The 27797-nt window shown below is 38.7% G+C and overlaps 1 protein-coding gene across 1 annotated transcript; it reads right to left on the reverse strand.

Moving 5' to 3' along the window:
- Nucleotides 1-340: 340 nt before the first annotated feature.
- Nucleotides 341-25326, reverse strand: LOC116272343 (BCL-6 corepressor-like). The gene is given in 9 exon segments (XM_031661034.1): nucleotides 341-1764; nucleotides 3005-3161; nucleotides 3375-3452; nucleotides 4007-4152; nucleotides 17265-17431; nucleotides 23080-23334; nucleotides 23691-24016; nucleotides 24338-24676; nucleotides 25063-25326. Coding segments are annotated over 9 exon segments (1944 nt in total). The 5' UTR covers nucleotides 25247-25326; the 3' UTR covers nucleotides 341-1472.
- Between the last annotated feature and the right edge of the window lie 2471 nt (nucleotides 25327-27797).

Genomic DNA, 27797 nt, shown 5'->3' on the forward strand with positions numbered 1-27797 from the left:
CATGTTCTCACTTACATGTGGGAGTTAAGCTATGAGTACACAAGTCATGCGGAGTGATACAGTGAACTTGAGATGCAGGAGGTAAAGAGTGATGTGGGGCCAGGGATGAAAGAACTACACATTAGGTACTATATATACTATTCGAGTAACAGATGCACTAAAATCTCAGAATTTGTCACTATATTATTCACTCATGTAACAAAAAAACACTTGTACCCCCAGAAGCTATTGAAATAAAAAGTTTTAAATAATTGAAATTAAGCCACCAAGGAAATTTGTCAACTTAAAAAAAAAGTAACAATATGTTTTAGGATCACATAGGACACAGGACAGTTCAATATTTTCATTTCCTCAACAGTTTTATTGCATCTTCAGAAAATTTCTGTAACAGTGTTACAAAAGCATAAATCTAACAAAGTTGAAAGAAATTATAAGCACAGAATTAAAATATTTACATTTTCAAGCAAACTCAACTGTCATTAATTTTCAATATTTTATAGTGAATAGAAAAACAGCCTGGGTATGGTGGCTCATGTCTGTCATCGCAGCACTTTGGGAGGTAGAGGCAGGCGGATCACTTGAGCCCAGGTGTTTTAGAACAACCTGGGCAACATGGCTAAACATTGTCTCTACAAAAAAATAAAAATAAAAATAAATAAATTAGCAAGGCATGTTGACATAGGCCTATAGTCCTAGCTTCTCCAGAGGCTGATTATGAGAGGACGACGGAGTCCAGGGATGTAGAGGATGCAGTGAGCTCTGACTGCGCCTCTGCACTCCAGGCTGGATAACAGTGAGACATTGTCTCAAAAAGAAAGAAAAGAAAAAACAGGAGAACAAGAAGGAAGAGGAGGAGGAGAAAAATAAATCGAAGTTTCTTCATTAAAAGATCATAAAATATTTGAGTTTGGTTCATAGAAATTAATTTACAACCTTTAAGTTAGGTTATAAATTTCATATAATAAGTTGTGTTTCAATGTAATTTTAAGTTGAAATATACCCAATAGCCTATACCTGGCATGAGAAGATATACAGTAAACAAAACAAAAAAGTTACAATATCAAATGCTTTTACCAAATTTATTATCCCAAACACTTTCTCAATTTTGACGACATTATTTATAAATGTTAATGATCTCTGTCATCAGAGCTTTGTGTGGAAAAAAGTAAATACATAAGGCTCTTTTTCCTTATTCTAGTTTCCTTTTAAAAGATGTTCCAAATGTAAACAAATTTATTCAAAGCAGTTTCCATACATTTAAAATTAAAGAAACATTTCAGTAATTTCGTAACAAAAGTTTAAAATAAAAAGACATCTTTCTAGGTCTTCTAGCTAGAGTGCTCATCTTACATAAAGCTGAAATATTGTCATATGTCATAATGTCCCTTTTCCAAAGAAATAGTTGTACTTTGAGAAACATAAACAAGGATGAACACTACAACACACAGTATACAGTGGGACTTGACTTCTCCTCAGTGGTCCTTCTCTAAGGCCACATCCCTGGGATTTAAGCATTCCAGAGAGGAGCCAAGAAGAATCTGAAGTTCATTTGTAAATTCTAGTAAATCTAGTAGTTCATTGCTTTCTGGATTGAAGGCTTCCAAGTCTTTGGAGGAAGAGAACAAGATACTTGCTGAAACCTGTCTGTAAAACTCTGCCTCTGCAATTGGGATAATTTTCAGATGTGGAAAATTACAGCGAAATATGCAGGATGACATTTTCAGTTTCTTAAGTACATCTGAAAGCAATAACCAGTTTCGTGGTCTGCAAAATAAAAAGAAAAGTAGTTCCAATTTCTGGCAAAAATAAGAGTTCCCCCAACCATTAATTATCATCTTGAAAAAACTACCTTGTAGGCATAACAGGAGTCACTTACTCTTACTTTCACTTCAACACCCCTGCCATTTCTCACCATATCCACTCATAGACCAACATTCTTCTTTCAAGGTAAGGGTAAGTATCTACTTCTAATCAGGGTAACTCTGGATTCATCTGGTTATTGGACATTTGTAGAAGAGCAAACTGAATTATACAAAGCAAGGGAAACACCTTAGTGAGATTTATCATAACACCTACTCCACTTCTCTCACTGCTGATGAAAAAATATTAAACTCCTGTTGACTCAGCTCTCACCATAATTTGGGTAATGACTCTTAATATGTCTCACTAGACTTACTGAGATAAGTGAGTCTGTACCCCAACCCAAAAGGATAACTACAAACACCTCTTTGATCTTTCTTCTTTCCCAAGTCCATTCCTTTCACACACTCTGCAACACAACTTTACTATTTCTATTTCTAATAAACTTCAAATCGAAACCACAATATCATCTTCTCTTAGTTAGGATGCCTATCATCAAAAGACAAAAATAACATTATGTTGGTGAGAATGCAGAGAAAAGAGAATGTGTGTATGCTGTTAGTGAATTCCTCAAAAACTAAAAATAAAATTAGCATGTGATTCAGCAATCTCATGGTTAGGTATATATCCCAAAAAATCAAATCAGCATGTCAGTAAGATATCTGCGCTCTCATATCTACTGCAGCACTCTTCACAATAGCCATGACATGGAATCAACGTAAGTGTTCATCAGCAGACAAGTGGATTTTAAAATGGAATATATTTACATAATGGAGTGCTAGTCCACCAAAAAATAACTTGAATCCTGATATTTGCTTCCCAAGAAGCCCTTGTAATGATCTGTTGAAGCATTCCTAGGACTCCTTCCCAAAGAATTTAGTAAAAGAAACTTCTGTGCTTCGGGTTCTGGAGCCTTACTTGCATTGGTGGTGTTCTTTTGAGGATAATTTATACTATACTATAAAACCAATTAATTAGCTGAGTATAATTAATCTTCTAAGAAAAAACCTATTTGCTACATCAGGTAAAACCCTTGGGCATTTAGCACTCACCCACCCTCATCTACTTCAAAAGCGCTTTAAGTCCTGCTACTACCCACAAAAGCAGCTCCGCCAATTTTCAGTGACATGGCAGCCATGCTCACCCCTGCAAAGATGAAACTTGAATGTTATAACAAGGTAAGAGAGGGCTATCTGAAAATTCAAATTCAAACACATCACTGCAAGCCTCATTGTCATCATCCTGGTCCTCTTGTCCTGGGGGGTTTGCCAAAACACTGGATCCCCCTTCATTATCTGGTTCTAATGGAGAAAAGAAAGAGATAAAGGTGTTAGTAAGCAATAGTGGAATTTCAGCTGTCATGAAATGAAGAACTCTAAATAAAAATATAAAAATAGATTCCTTTCCAACACAGTCTGTTTTATAGCATGCACAACCTATCTTCCCTCACCCACACCAAAGAAAAATGTCCTCTTCCTATTTTTCACTGAATTAAAAAGAATAATATTGCTCACCACAGACAGAGCTGCCATAGAACTCCCAAGAGCTATTCAGCTTATTGTCACTGCAACCCTGTAGGTCATTTAAGTAATCTGGAGAGAGAGGAAAAAAAAAAAGATCAGCTTTTTAAGAAAAGTTAAGATGAGTAATTCCAGCAAATTTGCAGGATACTAAATCAACATACAAAAAAAACAGTTATATTTCCATACTAGTGTATGGAAGTAATCTAGTAATGCCTGGGGCTTGCATGATAAGTTCTTCACTAAGTTACACAGACAACTCTAAATAACCTCTTCTGTGGGAAGTTTGAGGTTTCCATTATCCAGAATCAAGATGTAAAAATATTTATTTGTTTAAAAATTCTTGGTAGGAAATCCAAATAATTGGGGGAAATCTTTTACAGTGTTAGTGGTAGAAACAGATCAAAGGAAATATAGAATCAATGGCTACTCACTGAAATAATTAGCTTCACTAGACTACTGTATTATGCAATACAAAAAAAAGCCACATTGCTGCTGTTTTAAAGTCTCAAGCTTTTTAATTTGTACCCAGTAAAACTCAAATCTCAATAACCTAGTTCCCATCTAATATATGAATAAAGAACATATCTTGAACTTTGTTATTCCTGTTCCTTAATGTGACCTACCTGTTAGAAACATTTCCATAACTTTGCTGTGGGTCATTTTCATAATGGTTCTGCCTGCGTAGGTGGCCAAAGTGGGGTCAGCGCCATAGGAAAGGAGCAGGCGGACAATTTCCAAACAATCATTTTCAACTGCACCATGGAGAGGCCTAGTAAGAGATATGCAGTGGGATTAAACTCATGCACACTTGCTCATTTCTTGACTTTTCTTTAACAATAGGCAAAATTGGATATATGTGTAACATGTGAGCCTCATAGACACAATATTCAACTGAGGAAGAGTGTCACCGCCATGCACAGATAGTGAAATTGAGACATAATTACTGACCCATCATCAAATGACAAATTATTGTTATTATACACATAATCCTTTTAACAGAACCCATGCAGGGACTATTTCAGGACTAACTCTCAAATGAAAATCTATCTCAATCCAAGGCCTGAAAAACTGAAGACAGAATAAATATTTTAAAAGTTTTGAAGGAAGCAGGGACAGGATATAAAAACATAACTAAAAAAAAAAATTACCATTATGAAAGGTAATACAACAAACAACTGTTAAAAAATTTTTAAATATGCCTGTTTGTTTATATAAAGATAAATGGTGAGTTTAGACTCTCCTAAAAGCCTCTCCTGTTACCTTTCAGAGATCTGTGATCAAACTTGTGGCTCAGAACCAGGGTGGTTAGAATCAGGATGAGATCCAAAAAAATACAAAGTTCTCTCACCCATGTCTACTGGAAGATGGAACACTGCCAACAGTGCCCTCCTGATGGAATGCTGTTTGGAATGTGTGAAAAACCAAAATACATTTTCATTTTGTTTTTTTTAACTATTAGCAAACCCTAATACCCAGTCCTCAGGCAGCCACCACCACATTTATACCACCAGAGGATTCCACAACAGACAAATCTTGGTTTCTGACCAATAAACTAAGGTCAAAAGCAGGATGAAGGCCACATCTGGGGATGTGGATGGTGATGACAGGTCCTTCTGAACCAGCTGTGGGACATCTGTACTCTCAGGACTCAAACATATACTCAAACATACGTTTTGCATATAGTCACAATAAAGAGTGCAGAGTCTTACAAAGCAACACCACTAATTATTCACTAATTATTCACCACTAATTATTGACATTTTCAGGGGCTTTTGCCCCTGAGAACATTAAAGAACAGTCTAACACTCCATGCCCTCACTACTTACCAACTGAGAGAAAGATATACACCTACGCACACAGGAATAGGAAGAAATAAGGCTACAAATGCCATCCAATGGCCAAGAAAGGCCTTGAAAGTGAAGGTTGAAGGCAATGAGGAGTTTGAGCTTGGACTCTCTGGGAGACCATACATGAGATATGAAAAAGGATTTTGAAGCTGCACAAGGCCTCATGAAGCAGAAAACTTGTTCTGTTGGGCCATGAAGGAAAGTTATGCCAATTCAAGGAAAAAATGGTCAAAATAATAATCTCACTACCCTATCTCAACCAAATGCTATTTGTGTTCTTGCTTTTGAGTACAAGAATGACTTGGTCACTGACTTTTGGAGAGAAAAAAAAATTAAAAAGAAAATTAGAAAAAAAATGGTTAGGTTTTTTTTTTAAAACAACACTATTATAAAACCACAACAAGAAAATTAATGTGACCCTAATACTGAAATAAACCCTATCTGGTGCAGGGAAACACACACACACACATCTCACACATACACACAGATATACATGTGTATAAATATATATACACACCGTAACTTAAAAATCAGAATTAATCCTACCAAGGTAACCACAAGATTTTTGTTTGCTTGTTTATTTTGAGACAGTATCTCAACTCCGTCTGCCAGGCTGGAGTGCAATGGTGCAATCCTGCCTCACTACAGCCTCAACCTCACTGGGCTAGGGTGATCCTCTCACATGTCTCCTGAGTAGCTGAGATTACAGGTGTGTGCCACCATTTCTGGTTAATCACTTCCTCCCTTCGTCCCTTCTTCCCTTCCTCCCTCTTTTCCTCCCTCCCTCCCTCCCTCCCTCCCTCCCTCTCTCTCTTTCTTTCTTCCTTCCTTTCTTTCTTTTCTCTCTTGTAGAAACAGGGTTTCACCATGTCATCCAATCTGGGCTTAAACTCCTGGGCTCAAGTGATTTGCTCCTTTGGCTTCTCAAGGTGCTGGGATTACAGGCATGAGTCACCACGCCCAGCCCCATGTGTGGTCCTTTTTTCAGTATTATCATTCTAACAATGTAGAGGTTATAGTGATAACATTTTAAAGTAGCAGTGTGGAAAAGGAGTAACTAAAATGAGGCTGAACATTTACGAAGGTTATATCCTAACTCTTGTTAAATTTGAAGCACTGATTTTTTTACTTGTGGCAAAAATATATGTAATGTATATTTAACATCTTAACCATTTTTAAGTATTCAGTTCATGGCCATTAAATCTTTCACATTATTGTGCAACCATCACCATCATTCATCTGTAGAACTTTCAACAAGCTCTGTACCCACTAAACGGTAACCCTATTCACCTTTCCTAGCAATCCAGGCAACCACCATTCTACTTTCAGTCTCTGTGATTTTGACTTCTCTTAGCATGTTGCATGAGTGGAATAGTAAAGTATTTGTCATTTTATGATATGTATATTTCACTTAGCATAAATGAACCTCCTCAAGGTTCATCCCTGTTATGGCATATGTCAGAAATTCCTTCCTTTTAAAAATAAATAATATTTTGGACGGGTGTGGTGGTTCACTCTCATAATCCCAGTACTTTGGGAGGCTGAGGTGGGCAGATCACGAGGTCAGGGGTTCGAAACCAGTCTGACCAACATGGTGAAACCCTGTATCTCCTAAAAATATAAAAATTAGCCAGGCATATTGTTGGGCGCCTGTAGTCCCAGCTACTCAGGAGGCTGCAGCAGAAGAATCATTTGAACCCAGGAGGCAGAGGTTGCAGTGAGCTGAGAACATGCCATTGTACTCTGGCCTGGGCAGCTCCATCTTAAATAAATAAATAGAATTCATTTATAGATACCTAGCAAATTTTGCTTATCCATTCATCTAATGATTAACATTTGAGTAGTTTTTACTTCTTGGCTGCCTGCTTTCAATTCTTTTCAGTATACACATACCCAGAAGTCAGACTGCTGGATCATATGCTGGTTCTGTTACTAATTTTTGAGGAACCTCTATTCTGTTTTCTATAATGACTGCACTGTTCTACACTACTAGCAGCAGTGTAGAAGAGTTCCAATTTCTTCACATTATCACTAACATTTGCTATTTTCTGTTTGTGTTTTTAAAAAACACTCCATCTATTCTAACAGGTGTGAGTTGATATTTCATTGTGGTTATGATTTGCATCTCCTTGATAATTAAAGATGCTCAGTTCCTTGTGGACCATTTGTGTTTCTTCTTTGAAGACATATCTATTAAAGTCATTTGCTCATTTTTAAAATTTGGGTATTTAGGTTTTTCTTGATGTTGACTTACAGGAGTTCATATATTTTAGATATTAACCATTATCAGATACATAATTAACAAATGTTTTGTCTCATTCCATATGCTTACTTTTCATTCTGCTGACTGTATATTTTGATGCACAGAAAGTTTTAAAGTTTGATGTCTTACTTATCTACTTTCGCTTTTATTGCCTGTGCTTTTGATAACATAGTCAAGAAATCAATACCAAACCAAATGTTATGAAGCATGACCCTGATCTTTTCTTCTGTCAGTTTTATAGTCTTACATCTTACTTTTAGGTCTCTAACCATTCTGAATTCTTTTTCGCATATGGTGTAAAGAAGTACATTCCTCTACATGTAGATACCCAGTTTTCCTCACACTTGTGGTTGGACAGACTGCCCTTTCCCCATGATGTAATCTTAGCACACTTGTTAGACAACATTTGACCACATACATGAGGATTTATTTCTAGGCTCTCTATTCTGCTCCTTTGGTCTACATCTGTCTTTAGGACCGTATGCTATTTTGAAGAATATTTTAAACCCATGAGGTTTGAATTTCTATATACTTGTTTTTCTTGATCAGATTGTCTTAGCTATTCAGATTTTCTTGAGATTCCATATGAATTTTATTATAGAGTTTTCTATTTCTGCTATATATACTGTTGAAATATAATAGAAATTGCATTAAGACTGTAGAAAAGGGGGCGGAGCAAGATGGCCGAATAGGAACAGCTCCAGTCTCCAACTCCCACCCCGAGCGACACAGAAGACCGGTGATTTCTGCATTTTCAACTGAGGTACTGGGTTCATCTCACTGGGGAGTGCCGGACGATCGGTGCTGGTCAGCTGCTGCAGCCCGACCAGCGAGAGCTGAAGCAGGGCGAGGCATCACCTCACCTGGGAAGCGCAAGGGGGAAGGGAATCCCTTTTCCTAGCCAGGGGAACTGAGACACACAACACCTGGAAAATTGGGTAACTCCCACCCCAATATTGCGCTTTAAGCAAACAGGCACACCAGGAGATCATATCCCACACCTGGCCGGGAGGGTCCCACGCCCACGGAGCCTCCCTCATTGGTAGCACAGCAGTCTGTGATCTACCGGCAAGGCAGCAGCCAGGCTGGGGGAGGGGCGCCCGCCATTGCTGAGGCTTAAGTAGGTAAACAAAGCTGCTGGGAAGCTCCAACTGGGTGGAGCTCACAGCAGCTCAAGGAAACCTGCCTGTCTCTGTAGACTCCACCTCTGGGGACAGGGCACAGCTACACAACAACAACAACAACAACAAAGCAGCAGAAAACTCTGCAGACGCAAACGACTCTGTCTGACAGCTTTGAAGAGAGCAGTGGATCTCCCAACACGGAGGCTGAGATCTGAGAACGGACAGACTGCCTGCTCAAGCGGGTCCCTGACCCCTGAGTAGCCTAACTGGGAGACATCCCCCACTAGGGGCAGTCTGACACCCCACACCTCACAGGGTGGAGTATACCCCTGAGAGGAAGCTTCCAAAGCAAGAATCAGACAGGTACACTCGCTGTTCAGAAATATTCTATCTTCTGCAGCCTCTGCTGCTGATACCCAGGCAAACAGGGTCTGGAGTGGACCTCAAGCAATCTCCAACAGACCTACAGCTGAGGGTCCTGACTGTTAGAAGGAAAACTATCAAACAGGAAGGACACCTACACCAAAACCCCATCAGTACATCACCATCATCAAAGACCAGAGGCAGATAAAACCACAAAGATGGGGAAAAAGCAGGGCAGAAAAGCTGGAAATTCAAAAAATAAGAGCACATCTCCCCCGGCAAAGGAGCGCAGCTCATCGCCAGCAACGGATCAAAGCTGGACGGAGAATGACTTTGACGAGATGAGAGAAGAAGGCTTCAGTCCATCAAATTTCTCAGAGCTAAAGGAGGAATTACGTACCCAGCGCAAAGAAACTAAAAATCTTGAAAAAAAAGTGGAAGAATTGACGGCTAGACTAATTAATGCAGAGAAGGTCATAAACGAAATGAAAGAGATGAAAAGCATGACACGAGAAATACGTGACAAATGCACAAGCTTCAGTAACCGACTCGATCAACTGGAAGAAAGAGTATCAGCGATTGAGGATCAAATGAAGGAAATGAAGCGAGAAGAGAAACCAAAAGAAAAAAGAAGAAAAAGAAATGAACAAAGCCTGCAAGAAGTATGGGATTATGTAAAAAGACCAAATCTACGTGTGATTGGGGTGCCTGAAAGTGAGGGGGAAAATGGAACCAAGTTGGAAAACACTCTTCAGGATATCATCCAGGAGAACTTCCCCAACCTAGTAGGGCAGGCCAACATTCAAATCCAGGAAATACAGAGAACGCCACAAAGATACTCCTCGAGAAGAGCAACTCCAAGACACATAATTGCCAGATTCACCAAAGTTGAAATGAAGGAAAAAATCTTAAGGGCAGCCAGAGAGAAAGGTCGGGTTACCCACAAAGGGAAGCCCATCAGACTCACAGCAGATCTCTCGGCAGAAACTCTCCAAGCCAGAAGAGAGTGGGGGCCAATATTCAACATTCTTAAAGAAAAGAATTTTAAACCCAGAATTTCATATCCAGCCAAACTAAGTTTCATAAGTGAAGGAGAAATAAAATCCTTTGCAGATAAGCAAATGCTTAGAGATTTTGTCACCACCAGGCCTGATTTACAAGAGACCCTGAAGGAAGCACTAAACATGGAAAGGAACAACTGGTACAAGCCATTGCAAAAACATGCCAATATGTAAAGACCATCGAGGCTAGGAAGAAACTGCATCAACTAATGAGCAAAATAACCAGTTAATATCATAATGGCAGGATCAAGTTCACACATAACAATCTTAACCTTAAATGTAAATGGACTAAATGCTCCAATGAAAAGACACAGACTGGCAAACTGGATAAAGAGTCAAGACCCATCAGTCTGCTGTATTCAGGAGACCCATCTCACACGCAGAGACATACATAGGCTCAAAATAAAGGGATGGAGGAAGATTTACCAAGCAAATGGAGAACAAAAAAAAGCAGGGGTTGCAATCCTAGTCTCTGATAAAACAGACTTTAAACCATCAAAGATCAAAAGAGACAAAGAAGGCCATTACATAATGGTCAAGGGATCAATTCAACAGGAAGAGCTAACTATCCTAAATATATATGCACCCAATACAGGAGCACCCAGATTCATAAAGCAAGTCCTTAGAGACTTACAAAGAGACTTAGACTCCCATACAATAATAATGGGAGACTTCAACACTCCACTGTCAACATTAGACAGATCAACGAGACAGAAAGTTAACAAGGATGTCCAGGAATTGAACTCATCTCTGCAGCAAGCAGACCTAATAGACATCTATAGAACTCTCCACCCCAAATCAACAGAATATACATTCTTCTCAGCACCACATCGTACTTACTCCAAAATTGACCACATAATTGGAAGTAAAGCACTCCTCAGCAAATGTACAAGAACAGAAATTGTAACAAACTGTCTCTCAGACCACAGTGCAATCAAACTAGAACTCAGGACTAAGAAACTCAATCAAAACCGCTCAACTACATGGAAACTGAACAACCTGCTCCTGAATGACTACTGGGTACATAACGAAATGAAGGCAGAAATAAAGATGTTCTTTGAAACCAATGAGAACAAAGATACAACATACCAGAATCTCTGGGACACATTTAAAGCAGTGTGCAGAGGGAAATTTATAGCACTAAATGCCCACAAGAGAAAGCAGGAAAGATCAAAAATTGACACTCTAACATCGCAATTAAAAGAACTAGAGAAGCAAGAGCAAACACATTCCAAAGCTAGCAGAAGGCAAGAAATAACTAAGATCAGAGCAGAACTGAAGGAGATAGAGACACAAAAAACCCTCCAAAAAATCAATGAATCCAGGAGTTGGTTTTTTGAAAAGATCAACAAAATTGACAGACCACTAGCAAGACTAATAAAGAAGAAAAGAGAGAAGAATCAAATCGACGCAATTAAAAATGATAAAGGGGATATCACCACCGACCCCACAGAAATACAAACTACCATCAGAGAATACTATAAACACCTCTATGCAAATAAACTGGAAAACCTAGAAGAAATGGATAATTTCCTGGACACTTACACTCTTCCAAGACTAAACCAGGAAGAAGTTGAATCCCTGAATAGACCAATAGTAGGCTCTGAAATTGAGGCAATAATTAATAGCCTACCAACCAAAAAAAGTCCAGGACCAGATGGATTCACAGCTGAATTCTACCAGAGGTATAAGGAGGAGTTGGTACCATTCCTTCTGAAACTATTCCAATCAATAGAAAAAGAGGGAATCCTCCCTAACTCATTTTATGAGGCCAACATCATCCTGATACCAAAGCCAGGCAGAGACACAACAAAAAAAGAGAATTTTAGACCAATATCCCTGATGAACATCGATGCAAAAATCCTCAATAAAATACTGGCAAACCGGATTCAACAACACATCAAAAAGCTTATCCACCATGATCAAGTGGGCTTCATCCCTGGGATGCAAGGCTGGTTCAACATTCGCAAATCAATAAACATAATCCAGCATATAAACAGAACCAAAGACAAGAACCACATGATTATCTCAATAGATGCAGAAAAGGCTTTTGACAAAATTCAACAGCCCTTCATGCTAAAAACGCTCAATAAATTCGGTATTGATGGAACGTACCTCAAAATCATAAGAGCTATTTATGACAAACCCACAGCCAATATCATACTGAATGGGCAAAAACTGGAAAAATTCCCTTTGAAAACTGGCACAACACAGGGATGCCCTCTCTCACCACTCCTATTCAACATAGTGTTGGAAGTTCTGGCTAGGGCAATTAGGCAAGAGAAAGAAATCAGGGGTATTCAGTTAGGAAAAGAAGAAGTCAAATTGTCCCTGTTTGCAGATGACATGATTGTATATTTAGAAAACCCCATTGTCTCAGCCCAAAATCTCCTTAAGCTGATAAGCAACTTCAGCAAAGTCTCAGGATACAAAATTAATGTGCAAAAATCACAAGCATTCTTATACACCAATAACAGACAAACACAGAGCCAAATCATGAATGAACTTCCATTCACAATTGCTTCAAAGAGAATAAAATACCTAGGAATCCAACTTACAAGGGATGTAAAGGACCTCTTCAAGGAGAACTACAAACCACTGCTCAGTGAAATCAAAGAGGACACAAACAAATGGAAGAACATTCCATGCTCATGGATAGGAAGAATCAATATCGTGAAAATGGCCATACTGCCCAAGGTAATTTATAGATTCAATGCCATCCCCATCAAGCTACCAATGAGTTTCTTCACAGAATTGGAAAAAACTGCTTTAAAGTTCATATGGAACCAAAAAAGAGCCCGCATCTCCAAGACAATCCTAAGTCAAAAGAACAAAGCTGGAGGCATCACGCTACCTGACTTCAAACTATACTACAAGGCTACAGTAACCAAAACAGCATGGTACTGGTACCAAAACAGAGATATAGACCAATGGAACAGAACAGAGTCCTCAGAAATAATACCACACATCTACAGCCATCTGATCTTTGACAAACCTGAGAAAAACAAGAAATGGGGAAAGGATTCCCTATTTAATAAATGGTGCTGGGAAAATTGGCTAGCCATAAGTAGAAAGCTGAAACTGGATCCTTTCCTTACTCCTTATACGAAAATTAATTCAAGATGGATTAGAGACTTAAATGTTAGACCTAATACCATAAAAATCCTAGAGGAAAACCTAGGTAGTACCATTCAGGACATAGGCATGGGCAAAGACTTCATGTCTAAAACACCAAAAGCAACGGCAGCAAAAGCTAAAATTGACAAATGGGATCTAATTAAACTAAAGAGCTTCTGCACAGCAAAAGAAACTACCATCAGAGTGAACAGGCAACCTACAGAATGGGAGAAAATTTTTGCAATCTACTCATCTGGCAAAGGGCTAATATCCAGAACCTACAAAGAACTCAAACAAATTTCAAGAAAAAAACAAACAACCCCATCAAAAAGTGGGCAAAGGATATGAACAGACATTTCTCAAAAGAGGACATTCATACAGCCAACAGACATATGAAAAAATGCTCATCATCACTGGCCATCAGAGAAATGCAAATCAAAACCACAATGAGATACCATCTCACACCAGTTAGAATGGCGATCATTAAAAAGTCAGGAAACAACAGGTGCTGGAGAGGATGTGGAGAAATAGGAACACTTTTACACTGTTGGTGGGATTGTAAACTAGTTCAACCATTATGGAAAACAGTATGGCGATTCCTCAAGGATCTAGAACTAGATGTACCATATGACCCAGCCATCCCATTACTGGGGATATACCCAAAGGATTATAAATTATGCTGCTATAAAGACACATGCACACGTATGTTTATTGCAGCACTATTCACAATAGCAAAGACTTGGAATCAACCCAAATGTCCATCAGTGACAGACTGGATTAAGAAAATGTGGCACATATACACCATGGAATACTATGCAGCCATAAAAAAGGATGAGTTTGTGTCCTTTGTAGGGACATGGATGCAGCTGGAATCCATCATTCTTAGCAAACTATCACAAGAACAGAAAACCAAACACCGCATGTTCTCACTCATAGGTGGGAACTGAACAACGAGATCACTTGGACTCAGGAAGGGGAACATCACACACCGGGGCCTATCATGGGGAGGGGGGAGGGGGGAGGGATTGCATTGGGAGTTATACCTGATGTAAATGACGAGTTGATGGGTGCAGCAGACCAACATGGCACAAGTATACATATGTAACAAACCTGCACGTTATGCACATGTACCCTACAACTTAAAGTATAATAATAATAAATAAATTTAAAAAAAAAAAATGTAAAAAAAAAAAAAAAAAAGACTGTAGAAAAATGTGACATTAGCAAGATGGTAGTAAGGGAAGCCTCACAGTCTCAGGGAGAAAAAGTCTTAACAACAACTTGAGAAATCAGTTAATTTGAAGTACCCTAAGAAAGCCCAACATCAAGAAGAGCTTTACTGACACAAAGTTTACCCATGATTATCCTCCCACATCTAGCACAATGCAGAGCAACAGGAAGAAAACTCCTCCTTCCAGCTTCTCCCTAGGTAGAGAACAAGAGTATGTGCATTCAACATCTAGCTTCCTGCACGGCATCTCTGAGAGACTGGTTCCTGTCTGCCTGACTCAGAATGCTGAAGGTACTCTTCAGATGGTCTCTTGGTCAGCTCAGGCTGCCACAACAAAATGCTAGGTGAACTAAAAAAAACCAGAAAAATTATTTCTCAAAATTCTGGAGGTTGCATTTCCAAGACATAGGTCCTAGCCAATTGAAATAAAGACTCTGGCCAATTCAGTTTCATATGAAGGTCATCTTTGTAGCTTGCAGTCAGATGTCTTTTCATTACATATTCACATGACATAAAGAGATATCGCTCTCTTCTTATAAATAAGGACATGATCCTATCAGTGTAAGCCTACATCAATATGACTTCATTTAACTTTAATTACCTTCTAAATATCCTATCTCCAGATACAATTAGACTGAGAGGAACAATATGTGAATGGGTTTCAGCATATGAATTTTATACCTCTTCTCTCTCTCTCTCTCTCTCTAGATCTATATACAGACCAACAGATATTTCTATATATAGATAGCTCTATAGACACACATATAGATCTTTTATGCGTGTATAGATTTACATTCTAAGGCAATACATTGGGATGCATGGATGGATAGATAGATAGATAGATAGATAGATAGATAGATAGATAGATAGATAGATAATTTTCTATATATCTATTCACTGCCCTCTGGCATCCAAAGTTTCTGATAAGAATCCCTTTAGGAATTCCTTCTTTCTTGTTGCTCTCAAACTTTATCTCTTTATAGTTTATCAAGCTTCTTGGATGTTTACATTCATGTATTTCATTAAATCTGGAAATTTTTCTGCTAGTATTTATTCAAATAACTTATATCCCTCTATCTGTATATTTTCTTCATCAGGGACTTGTACATGCATATGTTGGTCTGCCTGATGATGTTTCACAGTTCCCATAAGCTCTGTTCATATCTATCATTTTTATTTCCTTTCCCAAGACTCAATAGTTTCAATTGCCCTATTTTTCAAGTTTTCTAATTCTTCTGCCAATCCAAGTCTCCTTTGAACTCTTCTAGTGAAGTTTTCATTTCGGTTTTACTTTCTGCTCCAAGATATTTTCAGTTCCTTTTTATATGTTATCTCTTTATTGCTATTTCCACATCACGAATACATCATTTTATTGACTTCAAATCTTTCACATCTTCCTTTGTGTGTCTGAGTTCCTTTAACGTAGTCATTTTAAAGTGTTGGTGTAGTAAGACCACCAACTGGTCTTTGGGGGCAATTTCTGTTTATTTTTCCTTGAATGAAACATACTTCTGTTTCCTTTTTATGTTTTGTGATTCTCTTTTGGTTGAATCAGGGACATTTCAATTTTTTATTTCTACTTCTTTTCTATTGTGTAGCCAGAATCTCACTATATTGTCCGGGCTTATCATGAACTACTAGCCTCAAGTGATCCTCCCAACTTAGCCTCCCAAAGCATTAGGATTACAGACATCAGCCACTGCACCCAGCTGACATTTGAGTCTTACAGTGTGGTTAACAGACTTTAGAGTTTCAAAATAGTTACAATAATTTTTTTAAAACTATTGCAGAGTGTCTCTGTGCCAAGCATCAATTTGAAGTATAGGTTTCTCAGGTCTCTTCTGAGCCCATGACTTTCTGAGGTCCCTTGTACATGTGGTCACTTTTGTTCAGTTTGCTTTATTTCTTCCATACTTTATTGGATTATAACTGACATACAAAAAGTGTAAAATGTGATGTTTTGGTTGTATCTATATACTGCCAAATGATTACCACAATGAAGCTAATTAACATTTCCATCACTTCACACAGTTAATTTTTCACATATATATGGTAAGAATATTTAACATGTACCCGATAGGCAAATTTTGAGTATACATTATTATTCACTGTAGTTACCATACTGTACATCAGATCCCCAGACTTATGCATCCTGCATAAGTTAAACGTTGTGCCCTTTGAATAAGCTGTTTCTATTTTGTGATTGTTTTGAATGTCTTAACTGTTTATAAGTCTAGCTGCCAAAAGAGAAAAATGAATAAAAAGCAGGAAAAAAGACAATGGTAAATCCACTGGAAGTCATTTCATCCAAAAGAGAAGCTGATAACAATATTTGCCTGTCTCAGTGTCTGCATCTCCTGTCTGTGATGAGAAGCAACAATCAGTGATCAGAACATAGATCTCCAATATTTGGTGGACAGGATGCTTTTTCACCCTGGCTTCTGCAACTTTATGCAAGGGGCTTCAGAAATGTGTACAGGGCTACCTACCCTTGGTCCGGTGTGGAGGGAAGGTACCCTAAGGAAGCTAAGAACTGCTAAGACAGCTAATATAGTAATATTAACTGCAATTTCCCTGGAAGTTATAAGATTTGAACAGACTTTAGAGTTTCAAAATAGTTAAAACATACAAATTCTGCCAATGTAATTGTCTAGATAGGAAGTCTTTACTGGTGCTATTCTGCCTATTTCCCTCTCATGTCATTAACTTTTCATATTATATTTACTTTGGCAGAATTGCCTGATTTAGTTCTAGATGATTCTACCATTCATGTGCTCCTCACTCATGTTTTCTCCAGGAATTCCTGCGTACCCTGAAAAATATTGTCTGTCCCCTAAATTGAGCCACAAGGTTGAAAGTAAAATATACCACTAACCTGGTTCCATCTTGGGCACCACAGTTAACATCAGCACCATATCTAAGAAGGTGCTGCACAATATGGAGCCATCCACGTGCACAAGCTTCATGTAGAGCACAATAACCTGCATTGTCTTGATGATTCACATCACAATGCTTGTTCTCCAGGCAGTACAAAACCAAATCCTGTAGGGAAGAAAACATGTCACTGCACAATGAATTTTGTAATGGGGCTGTTCTAGCTTGGTAGTGTCCACTTTAAAAAATACATACTCTTATGCCCAAGAACCCACTGTAGCTTACCCAAGACATGGAGACCTTGGTAAAAGGCCAATACATGTGTGAAGGGCTTGTGATATAGACAGTGTAGTCCATGCCTCTGCAGGTTGGTGACACTGTGAAACCTGGCTCTGTACCCAGCTGTCTGGCTCTCAGTAAGTCAGACTTCATCTTCTCCAACTCTCCATATCCTCCTCTTTAAAAACAAAAGGCTACACAGACTGGCTGTTTGGACCATTCAAGTAGGCAACTACAAAAGCCCTTAACCCAATGCCTGTGTCAAATTAAAATAAAACAAAATAAAGATAGAGATCTCTAAATTTAAAACCCTTTGAGAAGCAAGAATTGCAATGCAAGACATACACTGAGATCATGGAGTCTTCAGTATGTCTGAGGAACAAAAAGAAACTTGAAGATTTCATTTAAAAAAAGAGATAGAAGGTAGAAAGAAATGTTACATATTGCTCTTTAAGAAAGTTCATTGGCACTTAGTAAAGTTTTAGGGAGCTGCAAGCTCTTACTGGTAACTGATGGTGATGAAGAATTAATGTAAAAATTTCAGCAGGTTGTTTTACTAGCTATTAAATAAAACTGGACTCACATTACAGCAGGCAGTTTCAGAAACCAGGATAGCAGAGAGTTACATTCTTAGAGAAATAGTATGTGATCCAAATATTTTTTCCTTCTGGACTCTCAACTGTTTTAGCGAGGTGTAGCAAGAATGACCCAGTTCATATGATCAACTTTCACAATTTTTTAATCTAAGATCTTTCTCTGAGAACACTGCTTTACTTTATCTGGGAGCAACTATCTTAAAATTAGACATAGTTGTGTTTTGGTATTCAGAGGGACTTGTTTTGGCTGTCTTTGTTTAAAGTTAAGGGAAAGGTATGTGGATAAATGTCAGAGACTAGAGTCACGTTTCAGTAACAAACAAGTCAGAAAAAAATTTTTTTTGAAAATATTTTGAAATTACACTCAGTTTATTAGTTTTACAGGTATTAGTAATTATTCTGAAGTGTTAAGTAACATTATTTTGTTGAGAGGGCAGGCTTCATACAGATTAGACAGGCAATAATAATAAAATTTAAACACTATAATTAAAATAACTGACACTATATAGAAACAAGGGGAAAATAATTAACAACAATACAACAAATTTAGTTTGTATAATAGTTTTGAATTGACAATTTAAACCTATGTTAATCAACCAAATAAATTAGGAGCACTGTATAAAACATGCTGTCATTACTAAGTGATGTTTTATCACTGGGTTGAATTAAAGCAGAGAATGTTAACTCTATAAAAGTGATCACATGTCTAATTTTGAACAAAAAGTTGTGTTAAGGATATTGTGAGACTTTACCACTAGGCACACTACAAGGATATTTTTAAGTTAGGTTTTGTCAAGTTATTTATAGCAGTTATTGATTTTGAAATTGTAATTACAGTATTATTTCTCAAGTGAAAATGTAGGCATTAAGGAGGTGAAAGTGTGATTATGATATGCAGTTTTGTTCTGATACCTTGTAAAAGTCGATTATAATGTAGAAAATGTTTTTTTCTTTGGTTTGTAGTGTGAATGCTTTTCATTATGGTATTAGACATTTTGGCAAACTTTTTGTGTGGCTCATATGTTAGCAAAAAGATTCATTTAAAAATATTTATTTGGTTTTAGTTAATAGCTTTGGGAAAAATGAAATTTTAGTTTAGCAATTTTATGGAAAAAAGTTGGGTTGGAAGGACCTAAAAGAATTTACAAAATAATGTATAGCATTACACTTTAAAAAGTGTATGATACCTTTTTTTAGGAAATGTAACTTTATTATACTGCATAACTATGTATTCTGTATTTAAAGATTGATTTCTGAGACTAGATAGCTAACGTAAGGCCAACTTTAGATTTTACTTATGGCCTTAAGGTTTGGGAGCTGTCAGGAAGTGAGAGTTTTACATTATTAATTTATTGTAAGGCTGGAAACCCTTGAAGTTATTTTATGAGTATTTTAAAATCTGACAGTTAAAGTTTTGGTGACATAATCAATGTTTTTAATTATATTTTGTTATAAATAAAATATATTTTAAATTTTGGAGAAATTAAAAGAACAAATTTTATTTTTGCTTATAGAAGTATATTTTATTAAACTATAAGTTATACTTTAAAAGACATTTTTTAATTGGAAAAATAATTTTAGAATATTTTAAGTAAAGTTTATAATGTTTCTGTTATTAATTTTATGTTATTCATTTTTGTTTTGACTTTGATTTTATAAATTTATTTATGTCTTATAAATTTATTATTTATATTATAAATTTATATTATAAGTCTTATAAATTTATTAGTTTATTAGAGTTTTGAAAGTTTTTATTTGGCTTTCTGAACTTCAAGTTATTAGAAAGTTGTGTTTAAGACAACTTTTGTTGGGCTGAGCACAGTGGGTCATGCCTGTATTACCGAGTTATTACAAAGTTGTGTTGAAGACAACCATTTATTTGGCTTAGCACAGTGGGTCATGCCTGTAATGCCAGCACTTTGGGAGGCCGAGGCAGGTGAATCACTTGTGACCAGGAATTCAAGACCAGCCTGGGGAATATGCAGAAATCCCCATCTCTACAAAAATACAAAAAACAGTTGGGAATGATGTCGCACGCCTGTAGTCCCCACTATTCGGACATGAGAGGATCACTTGAGCCCAGAAGACTGGAGGCTGCAGCCTCCACTCCAGCCTGGGAGACACAGTGAGATCCTACCTCAAAAGAAAAAGGAGAATATTTGCTGTATATATATATATAAAACACAAAAATTTCTTTGCCTACTTCTTTCCCACCAGCCCACTAATTTCTGACAAAGACACCAATAACACACATTGGGGAAAGGACACCCTATTTACTAAATGGTGCTGAGGAAACTGGATGTCCATATGAAGAATGAAACTAGATCCCAAAACCTCACCAGACAATAATATCAACTCAAATAAAAGACTTAAATGTAAGACCCAAAATACAAATGTACTAGACAAAAACAGGGGAAATGCTTCAGGACATTACTCTAGGCTAAGACCTTATGTTTAAGACTTTAAAAGCATGGATAACACAAACAAAAACAGGGAAATTGAACTACAACCTCTGCAAAACAATCAATCAACAGGAGTGAAGAGACAATCTGTAAAATGGGACAATATATTTGCAAACTGTTCATATCCAAGAAGGGACTAATATATAGGGAACTCAGCTCAACAGCAAAAAAAAAAAAAAAAAAAAAAAAAAAAAAAAAGACAATAAAAAGTAGGCAAAGGATCTGAATAAACAGTTCTCAAAGGAAGACATATAAATGGCCATCATATATGTAAAAATGTTCAACATCACTAATCATCAGAGAAATACAAATCAAAACCACTCTCAGGTACCGTATTACTCTAGTCAGAATGGATATTATTTAAAAAGACAAAAAAATAAATTCTGCCAAAGGTTTGGATAAAAGGTTGTTTTACAAACTCTTGGGAATGTAAATTAGTACAACCAATATGGAAAACAATATGGAGGTTTCTTTGAAAACTAAAATTAGAGCTACCATATAATCCAGCAATCTGACTACGCAGGCTAACGAAAAAGAAAAAAAGCGAATCCCGATAGGCAAACATGAAATCAGCCTAAATGTCCATCAGTGAATGAAAGGACAAAGAAAATGTGGCATACATACACAATATAATATTTTAAGCCATATAAATGAATCAAATGCTGTCATTTGCAACAACATGGATGGAATTGAAAGTCATTATTTTAAGTAAAATAAGTCAAGCATAGCAAAAGAAATATCACATATTCTCACTCATATGTAGGAGCTGGAAAAGTTGATGTCATGAAGGTAGAGTATAAGATGATAGTCTCCAGAAGCTTGGAAGCCAGTGTAGTTGTGGGCAAGATAAATAGGAGCTGGTTAATTTAGGGTACAAGTATACAGGTATATCAAAGGAATAAGTTCTAATGTTTAATAGTAGAGAAGGGAGACTACAATTAACAAGAGTATTGTATATTTCAAAATATCTAGAAGAGAAGGTTTGAAATATTCCCAAAACAAAGAAATAGTAAATGTTTGATGTAATGAATATACTAAATAGCCTGACTGGATCATTACAAATTGTATGGATGTATCAAAATATCACATATAGGCAGGGAACGGTGACTCGTGCTTGTAATCCCAACACTTTGGAAGGCTGAGGCAGGTAGGTCACTTGAACTCATGAGTTTGACAGCAGCCTGGGCAACATGGCAAAACCTTGTATCTACAAAAAACAAAAATTAGCTGGGTGTAGTGGTGCATGCCTGTAGTCCCAGCTACTCAGGAATCTGAGGTGGAAGGATCACTCTGCCCAGGAGGCAGAGGCTGTAGTAAACTGAGATCACACCACTGCACTCTAGCCTGGGTGACACAGCAAGACGCTGCCTCAGAAAAAAAAAGGTTTTTTAACTAAAAACTTGTGATCTATTTAATTTACATGTAGCAAATTCACTGAATATCTGAAAAAGTTACTATTTTTCTAACCATCCAAGTGGCAGTCTAGAAATTTTAGTTATCCAAATACCAGAGATCTAAAGCAACAAAGTCAGCCGTCCTTACACAAACAAAAACAATCTCAAAACCACATGTGCCATCAAAAGCTTTGTGACCTAAAGATGTATAGATGTGAAATTCACTGAAGCTGTTCATTGGTATAGGCCTCACATCCATCAGCTCTATAAAAACAACTAAAACTGAAACTATTCCTAGGTTATTACCTTTCCAAGTCATTTTAACACTTCTGGGAGTTAGTTTCCTCACATGAAAACAGTGATACTAGTTGGCAAAGCTGATGAAAGAGTAAAATGAGTTAGTCCAGATCACGTGAGCTTAGAGAGAGCACTCCGCCCAGTGCTGAGCTGACATTCGCCAACACTGTCATCACCCATCCTTGGAGGAGTATGGGTGTAGGGGTCAGGAGTGAGGGGTGATGAAGGAGTAGTGACTTGGGGAGAAACCCTGAGTCTGAATCCTTCCTCCATTGCTCAGCCCTAGGGTCACCTTACCCTGTCTCAGAAAGAGACCACTCAGGTCCGCTCCACACCCTCGTATCTGAACACCTGTGCCTAACCTGCATTGCCACTTCCTGCCTGCTCTCCACACAGGGCCACCATAGCACAAGCAACACCAGATAGAGCTAATAACATCTCTTCCTCTTGCTAATCAGAATCCAAAAGGGCTCATTAAATTTCCCCAAGTCACCAAGCCTTGAATTTTGTCAAATTTTATAGCAGAAATAAGTTAGCCAGACGGGAGGATGCTGAAGCAGCCTGCCTGACTGCATGCCTGTTTGCACACTGTGACTGCACAAGCCACCAAGACAGAAGGCAGACTGGGGCTAACACAAACATGCTACTGTAACACCAGCCCAATCCCCTGATGTGAAGGGGCTGAGCTCTGCTGTCCAAGTACCTCCCACTATCCCATCCTAGCTAGCATGACCTGCCCTCTAGCTGGAAGCAGCAGCTGCTCTAAGAGTGTTCACCAGGACACTCACCTCATAGCCAAGCCATGCTGCCCGCTGCAGGAGAGTCTCACCAGCATGCCTATCGACAATAATTCTCTTTGCTCTCAGCAGCATTGGGCAAGATTGGTGGGTTTCTTGAGGGAAACATGAGTGTGGCAACTTCGTGGCCTGGGAAGCTGGTAGCAACTCTTGCAAGCAGTTGAAGGCCTTCAGCTCCTGCTTGGATAATGTCAGATCATAGTTGGAACTGGGTTCAAGCTGCTTTATGAATCTTGGGACAGCTGACTATGACAAAACGAGTTAGTATACACAGTTAAGATTAAGACTACATCCTCTCCACATCCACTGCTTCCCCTCCTCCTTCCTGCAAGACAAATCTGCATGGGGGAGGCAGTTTCCTTTCCTTCCTGCGAGGTGGAATATCAAAGGAAAAGTGTTACAGACTGGGGTATGAATTTAAATTTTAATAGTTTCCAATTTTATCACCATCAAGGAAGACTACGCCTCCAAGACAGGGAAGTTAGGAGTACAATAAAAGAAAGGCTTAACATCCTTGAGAAAAGCAGGCAGGTGGGGAATGTTGGGGTGAGGGGAAATAACCCCTACATAAGCCTAAGGAGAAAACAAGTGCTAAGAGGTACCTTGCCATCAGCATTCTCAATGTAGCAGTCCCCTGTTAGCAGGAACCCTTGCCTCAGGTCCTGAGGTATCAAGTGCTTAGTTTTGCACTGTCTCTTCCCAGATGGCTTCTCACTGTTGTTGGTGTATTTCTCCAGCAGGGAGGTAGCAGGGCAATCCTCTTCCTTGTTTGTGCACAGCATATCTGTCTTAACACTCTCTCTAACTTTCTGCTGCTTATCAGGGAGCCTCACCGATGGTATGCAGCATGGGTGAGACAGCTTTTGGCGGCTTGCATTGTTGGATAAAAGCTTCTTCTTTGGTGGAGGGCCTGAGAACATAGGCAAGGCTAAATATAGAGGGTGCAGCATGGTGGCAGAGTAGCTAGCAGGCAAGAGACACGGGGAAAAGGGCAAAAAAAAGAGGCATTACTTAGTTGTAGCCCATGCAGAAAGAAAATACCACTGTTAACTCTTACCTGGGAGCAACTTCAGTTTTAAAATTAAGTTTTCAGACATAATTATCCCTCATACAAATGGAAAATAGGTTAACACATCAAACTGCAAGTAGCAAGTTCCTTCAAAGTGCTCAGACAAGAGAACAGAAAGCCAACTCTCTCTACATTCCACAAGGAAGTGGGTAGGGTAGTCAAGAAGTGGCCTCTACATACCTTCTTCATTTTCACTGGGTTTGAGAGATTCTTCCAACCAGCTTCTATTGCCTTTGGCCTCTGCCCTTTTCCTGCAGAGTTTCTCTTTCATGATATCATAATCCCAGGCAGTGACCTCAGGCTGAACTGCCTGGGTCACTTCCTTCCTGCCTTGCAGACCAGGTTTGCTCTCTGCTGCCAACACCTGCTGCTCCCACTGTTCTCTAAGGTGCATCAAGTGGTGTTTCTTAGGATGAAACCCTGTAAATGTAATATACACCTTCAGGTTGGTCAGCTCACTATAATGTGGGTCTTCTAAGTGGATAGAGGAATTTGTCACTTCCCTCTAGGGCCAGTTACCTAATGAATAAATAACTACACATTAACAAAAATGCTGCCTTGAAAGGAACAAATGACTTTATGCATCACTAGTGGTGTGAAAGGAGAAGGGAAAGGAGGGTGGTTACCATCTCTGCTTTTGAGAGAGAACCTAATTGTTTTTGACCCTCTCTGGGCTTGAGTGCCTGCATCTGGCTGTAAAGCAGGGAAGTTATGAGAGGAGTTTGTGGGGCTCCAGGGTGGAAATCTTATGGAAGAGGAGTGGGAATAAAAACTCTTCACTGCTGTGTGTCATGGCTTCCCTTCACTGATTCTGTTTATGGGGGCTGCATGCCATATATCCATATGCCATGTCTATCCACTGTGGCTGTATGCACAGGCCCCCTGAGCAGGCAGCTAAAAGTCACCTATATAAACCTGTTTTTGCTTGTTTTTTAGGAAAGAGTCCTCTGGCAACTTCTCTGGAGTAGTCTCAGTCTGGCTGCTGTCACTTGAGACCTTGCATTTCTTTTCTAGCTGGAGGATGGGGCTGTGCAGCACAACCATAGCTACCTGGTCTGTAGCTGACTCACCCACAGGCTGCCTTTCCATTAAATACTTCTCTACAGGAAGATCTTCATCCTTTAGGGCTTTAAAGGGATTGTGCTGTTTGTTTCCAGGACTATACTTGCCTAGCATGAGAGAAAACCAGAATACATAAATGAATTCAAAAATCACTATGAGAAGGCAGGATTCAGGGAACAGCTGGGACCATGTCAAGGTAATCTGCTGTTGACAGATGCTTCTTTAGAAACTGGAGTTCTCACGTTGTTAATATCAAAATCTCATAAATAGACTTCTCCAAAGGAAGGGTACACTGAAGATGAGCAGCAAGCAAAGCAGAGAGTTAGGCACATACCCCACTCATAATTCTCTCCTTTCACCTTTGTATATTAGGGGAATGAGACATAAGAAAGAAGACGAGACATCAATGTTATCTTTAAAAAAAAAAAACAAAAAACTACAGTCCTTTCTTTCAGCAGCAGGATCCAATCAAGCTAGGACTGGCATAAATATCTCTACAGTAATATTTGCTGAGGTCATAATTTTGAAATAAACAAAAGACTGATGAGATTAAGACAAAAAATATGCCCAAAATGTCATCTACTGAAGGGGTAATACCAATATTCACTTGGGCCAACAGCAGAGATCATGAAGAAGGAGGGAAGGGAGACAGCATGTCAAAATAAACCTTGAGCCTTATTGGGCACAAGTAATCATCTCTCCCGTAGGGCCCATGGTCCAGGACATGGCAGCTGTCTGCAAAATCAGCAGAGGGAAGCAGCTGCTGGAGGAAGGTTGAGAACCTGGGCAGACCCAAGGTGTGGCGAAGAGGAGTCTGGGAAAAGCCAAAGACAAGGTTTGACAGCACATGCACAATTTCAGAGACAACTTCAAAACTCAGTCTGCTGGTTGCACACATGTGGAGGGAAAAGCTTTTCACTGGAACCAAGGAGCTTCCATTTCCTTTTCAACATAGGAGGACCACAATGAGGACACTGGTCACACCAGCTGGGACTAATCAAATGTTTGTAGAACTATGGACAGCATAAGGTTTTGGATGAAAATGAAGAATATGTCACCAGAAACTGGATGAAAGGATACCCTTCCTAAAACAAGTTCAAGGAACTTGGCAGAATTGCCTTCATGTCCAAGGATGTTGTGAAAGGCAAGGCTTAAGAGCAACGAACTAGGATATCTAGAAGAATACTAAGTCTTAAAACATTCATGGTACTGTATGGCTTCCTTGGCAACTTACCAGCAAAATGAGAGAAAAGAGAAATGATTTAAAGACAAAATTTGTAATTAAAAAGCATGATGAACATACTTGGCAAACTCTGTATAGTCAAGTAAAGAAAAAAAGTGGTTTCAAGAGAATAAAAACAACATATAGCAAAGCTATCATTTGCTAAAGAGATAGTTCAGATATAAGGAAAACAGGTGCTATTCATCAAGACTATGGGAGAATGAGCCTGAAGGCATTTGAGAGATCTTGGAGGAAAGATATTGCCTTGTAGGCAAGTACACCACCTCAAGTATCTATTCCTTGCATTTTGTTGCAGTGATCTTTGGCTACCCCAGTGATGGCTCAAGCTGACCCAGATGTGCCTCATGTCACACTGCCAGAGGGGATAAACCTTAATCTACAATGATATCCATATGGTTCTGATTCTACAGGTACATATAATCCCTGAGCCAGGGCCACATTCACCTGCATTATAAAGGATGTTTTGGATAGCCTGGGGCTTCAGGAAGAGTCATGTCACAGGGGGATAGCCAGATTCCCACTACAGTAATGCTTTGTGGAGCTGTGAATCTGAAGCCATCTCCAAGAGCCCAGAACTGTAGAACTACCAGAGTGTACCTTCAGCCTGGGAGAGATGTAGGAATGTAACTCCAAACCATGAGAGTTTCTGGGTGTACTAAAGCCCAGCAAAACCATGCAGGCAGGAATGCCTAGGCCTTGATGGCTGAACTCTTACCACACCGTGTGCATAAATGTAAGACATGAAATCAAAAGACATGATTGTTCAGCTTTATAACTCAGTGTTGGCTGGGCGGGCTGGCTCATGCCTGTAATCCCAACACTTTGGGAGGCTGAGGCAGATGGATCACGAGGTCAAGAGATCAAGACCTCTCTGGCCAACATGGTGAAACCCCACCTCTACTAAAAATACAAAATATTAGCTGGGCATGGTGGCATATGCCTGTAGTCCCAGCAATTCGGGAGGCTGAAGCAGGAGAATCACCTGAACCAGGGAGGCAGAGGTTGCAGTGAGCTGAGATTGCGCCACTGCACTCCATCCTGGCAACAGAAAAGACTCTGTCTCAAAAAAAAAAAAAAAAAAAAAAAAAGAAAAAGAAAAAAAGAGAAAGAAACAAACAAAACAAACCAACAAACAAAAAAACTCATTGTTGTTGTTTTTCTCCCCCTTTTGTATTTTGGGGTTATCTGGAACCAGTTACTCCTTTCTTCTTGCCTATTCTCCATTTTTAAATGGGAATGTCTTTCCTATGCCTGTTCCACCATGGCATTTCAGAAGCACATAACTTCACAGGCTCACAGTAGAAGAGAAATTTGCCTTATAGTAAATTATGTCTT

The sequence above is a fragment of the Papio anubis genome, chromosome Y (assembly GCF_008728515.1).
Source record: "Papio anubis isolate 15944 chromosome Y, Panubis1.0, whole genome shotgun sequence".
Classification (NCBI taxonomy): Eukaryota; Metazoa; Chordata; class Mammalia; order Primates; family Cercopithecidae; genus Papio; species Papio anubis.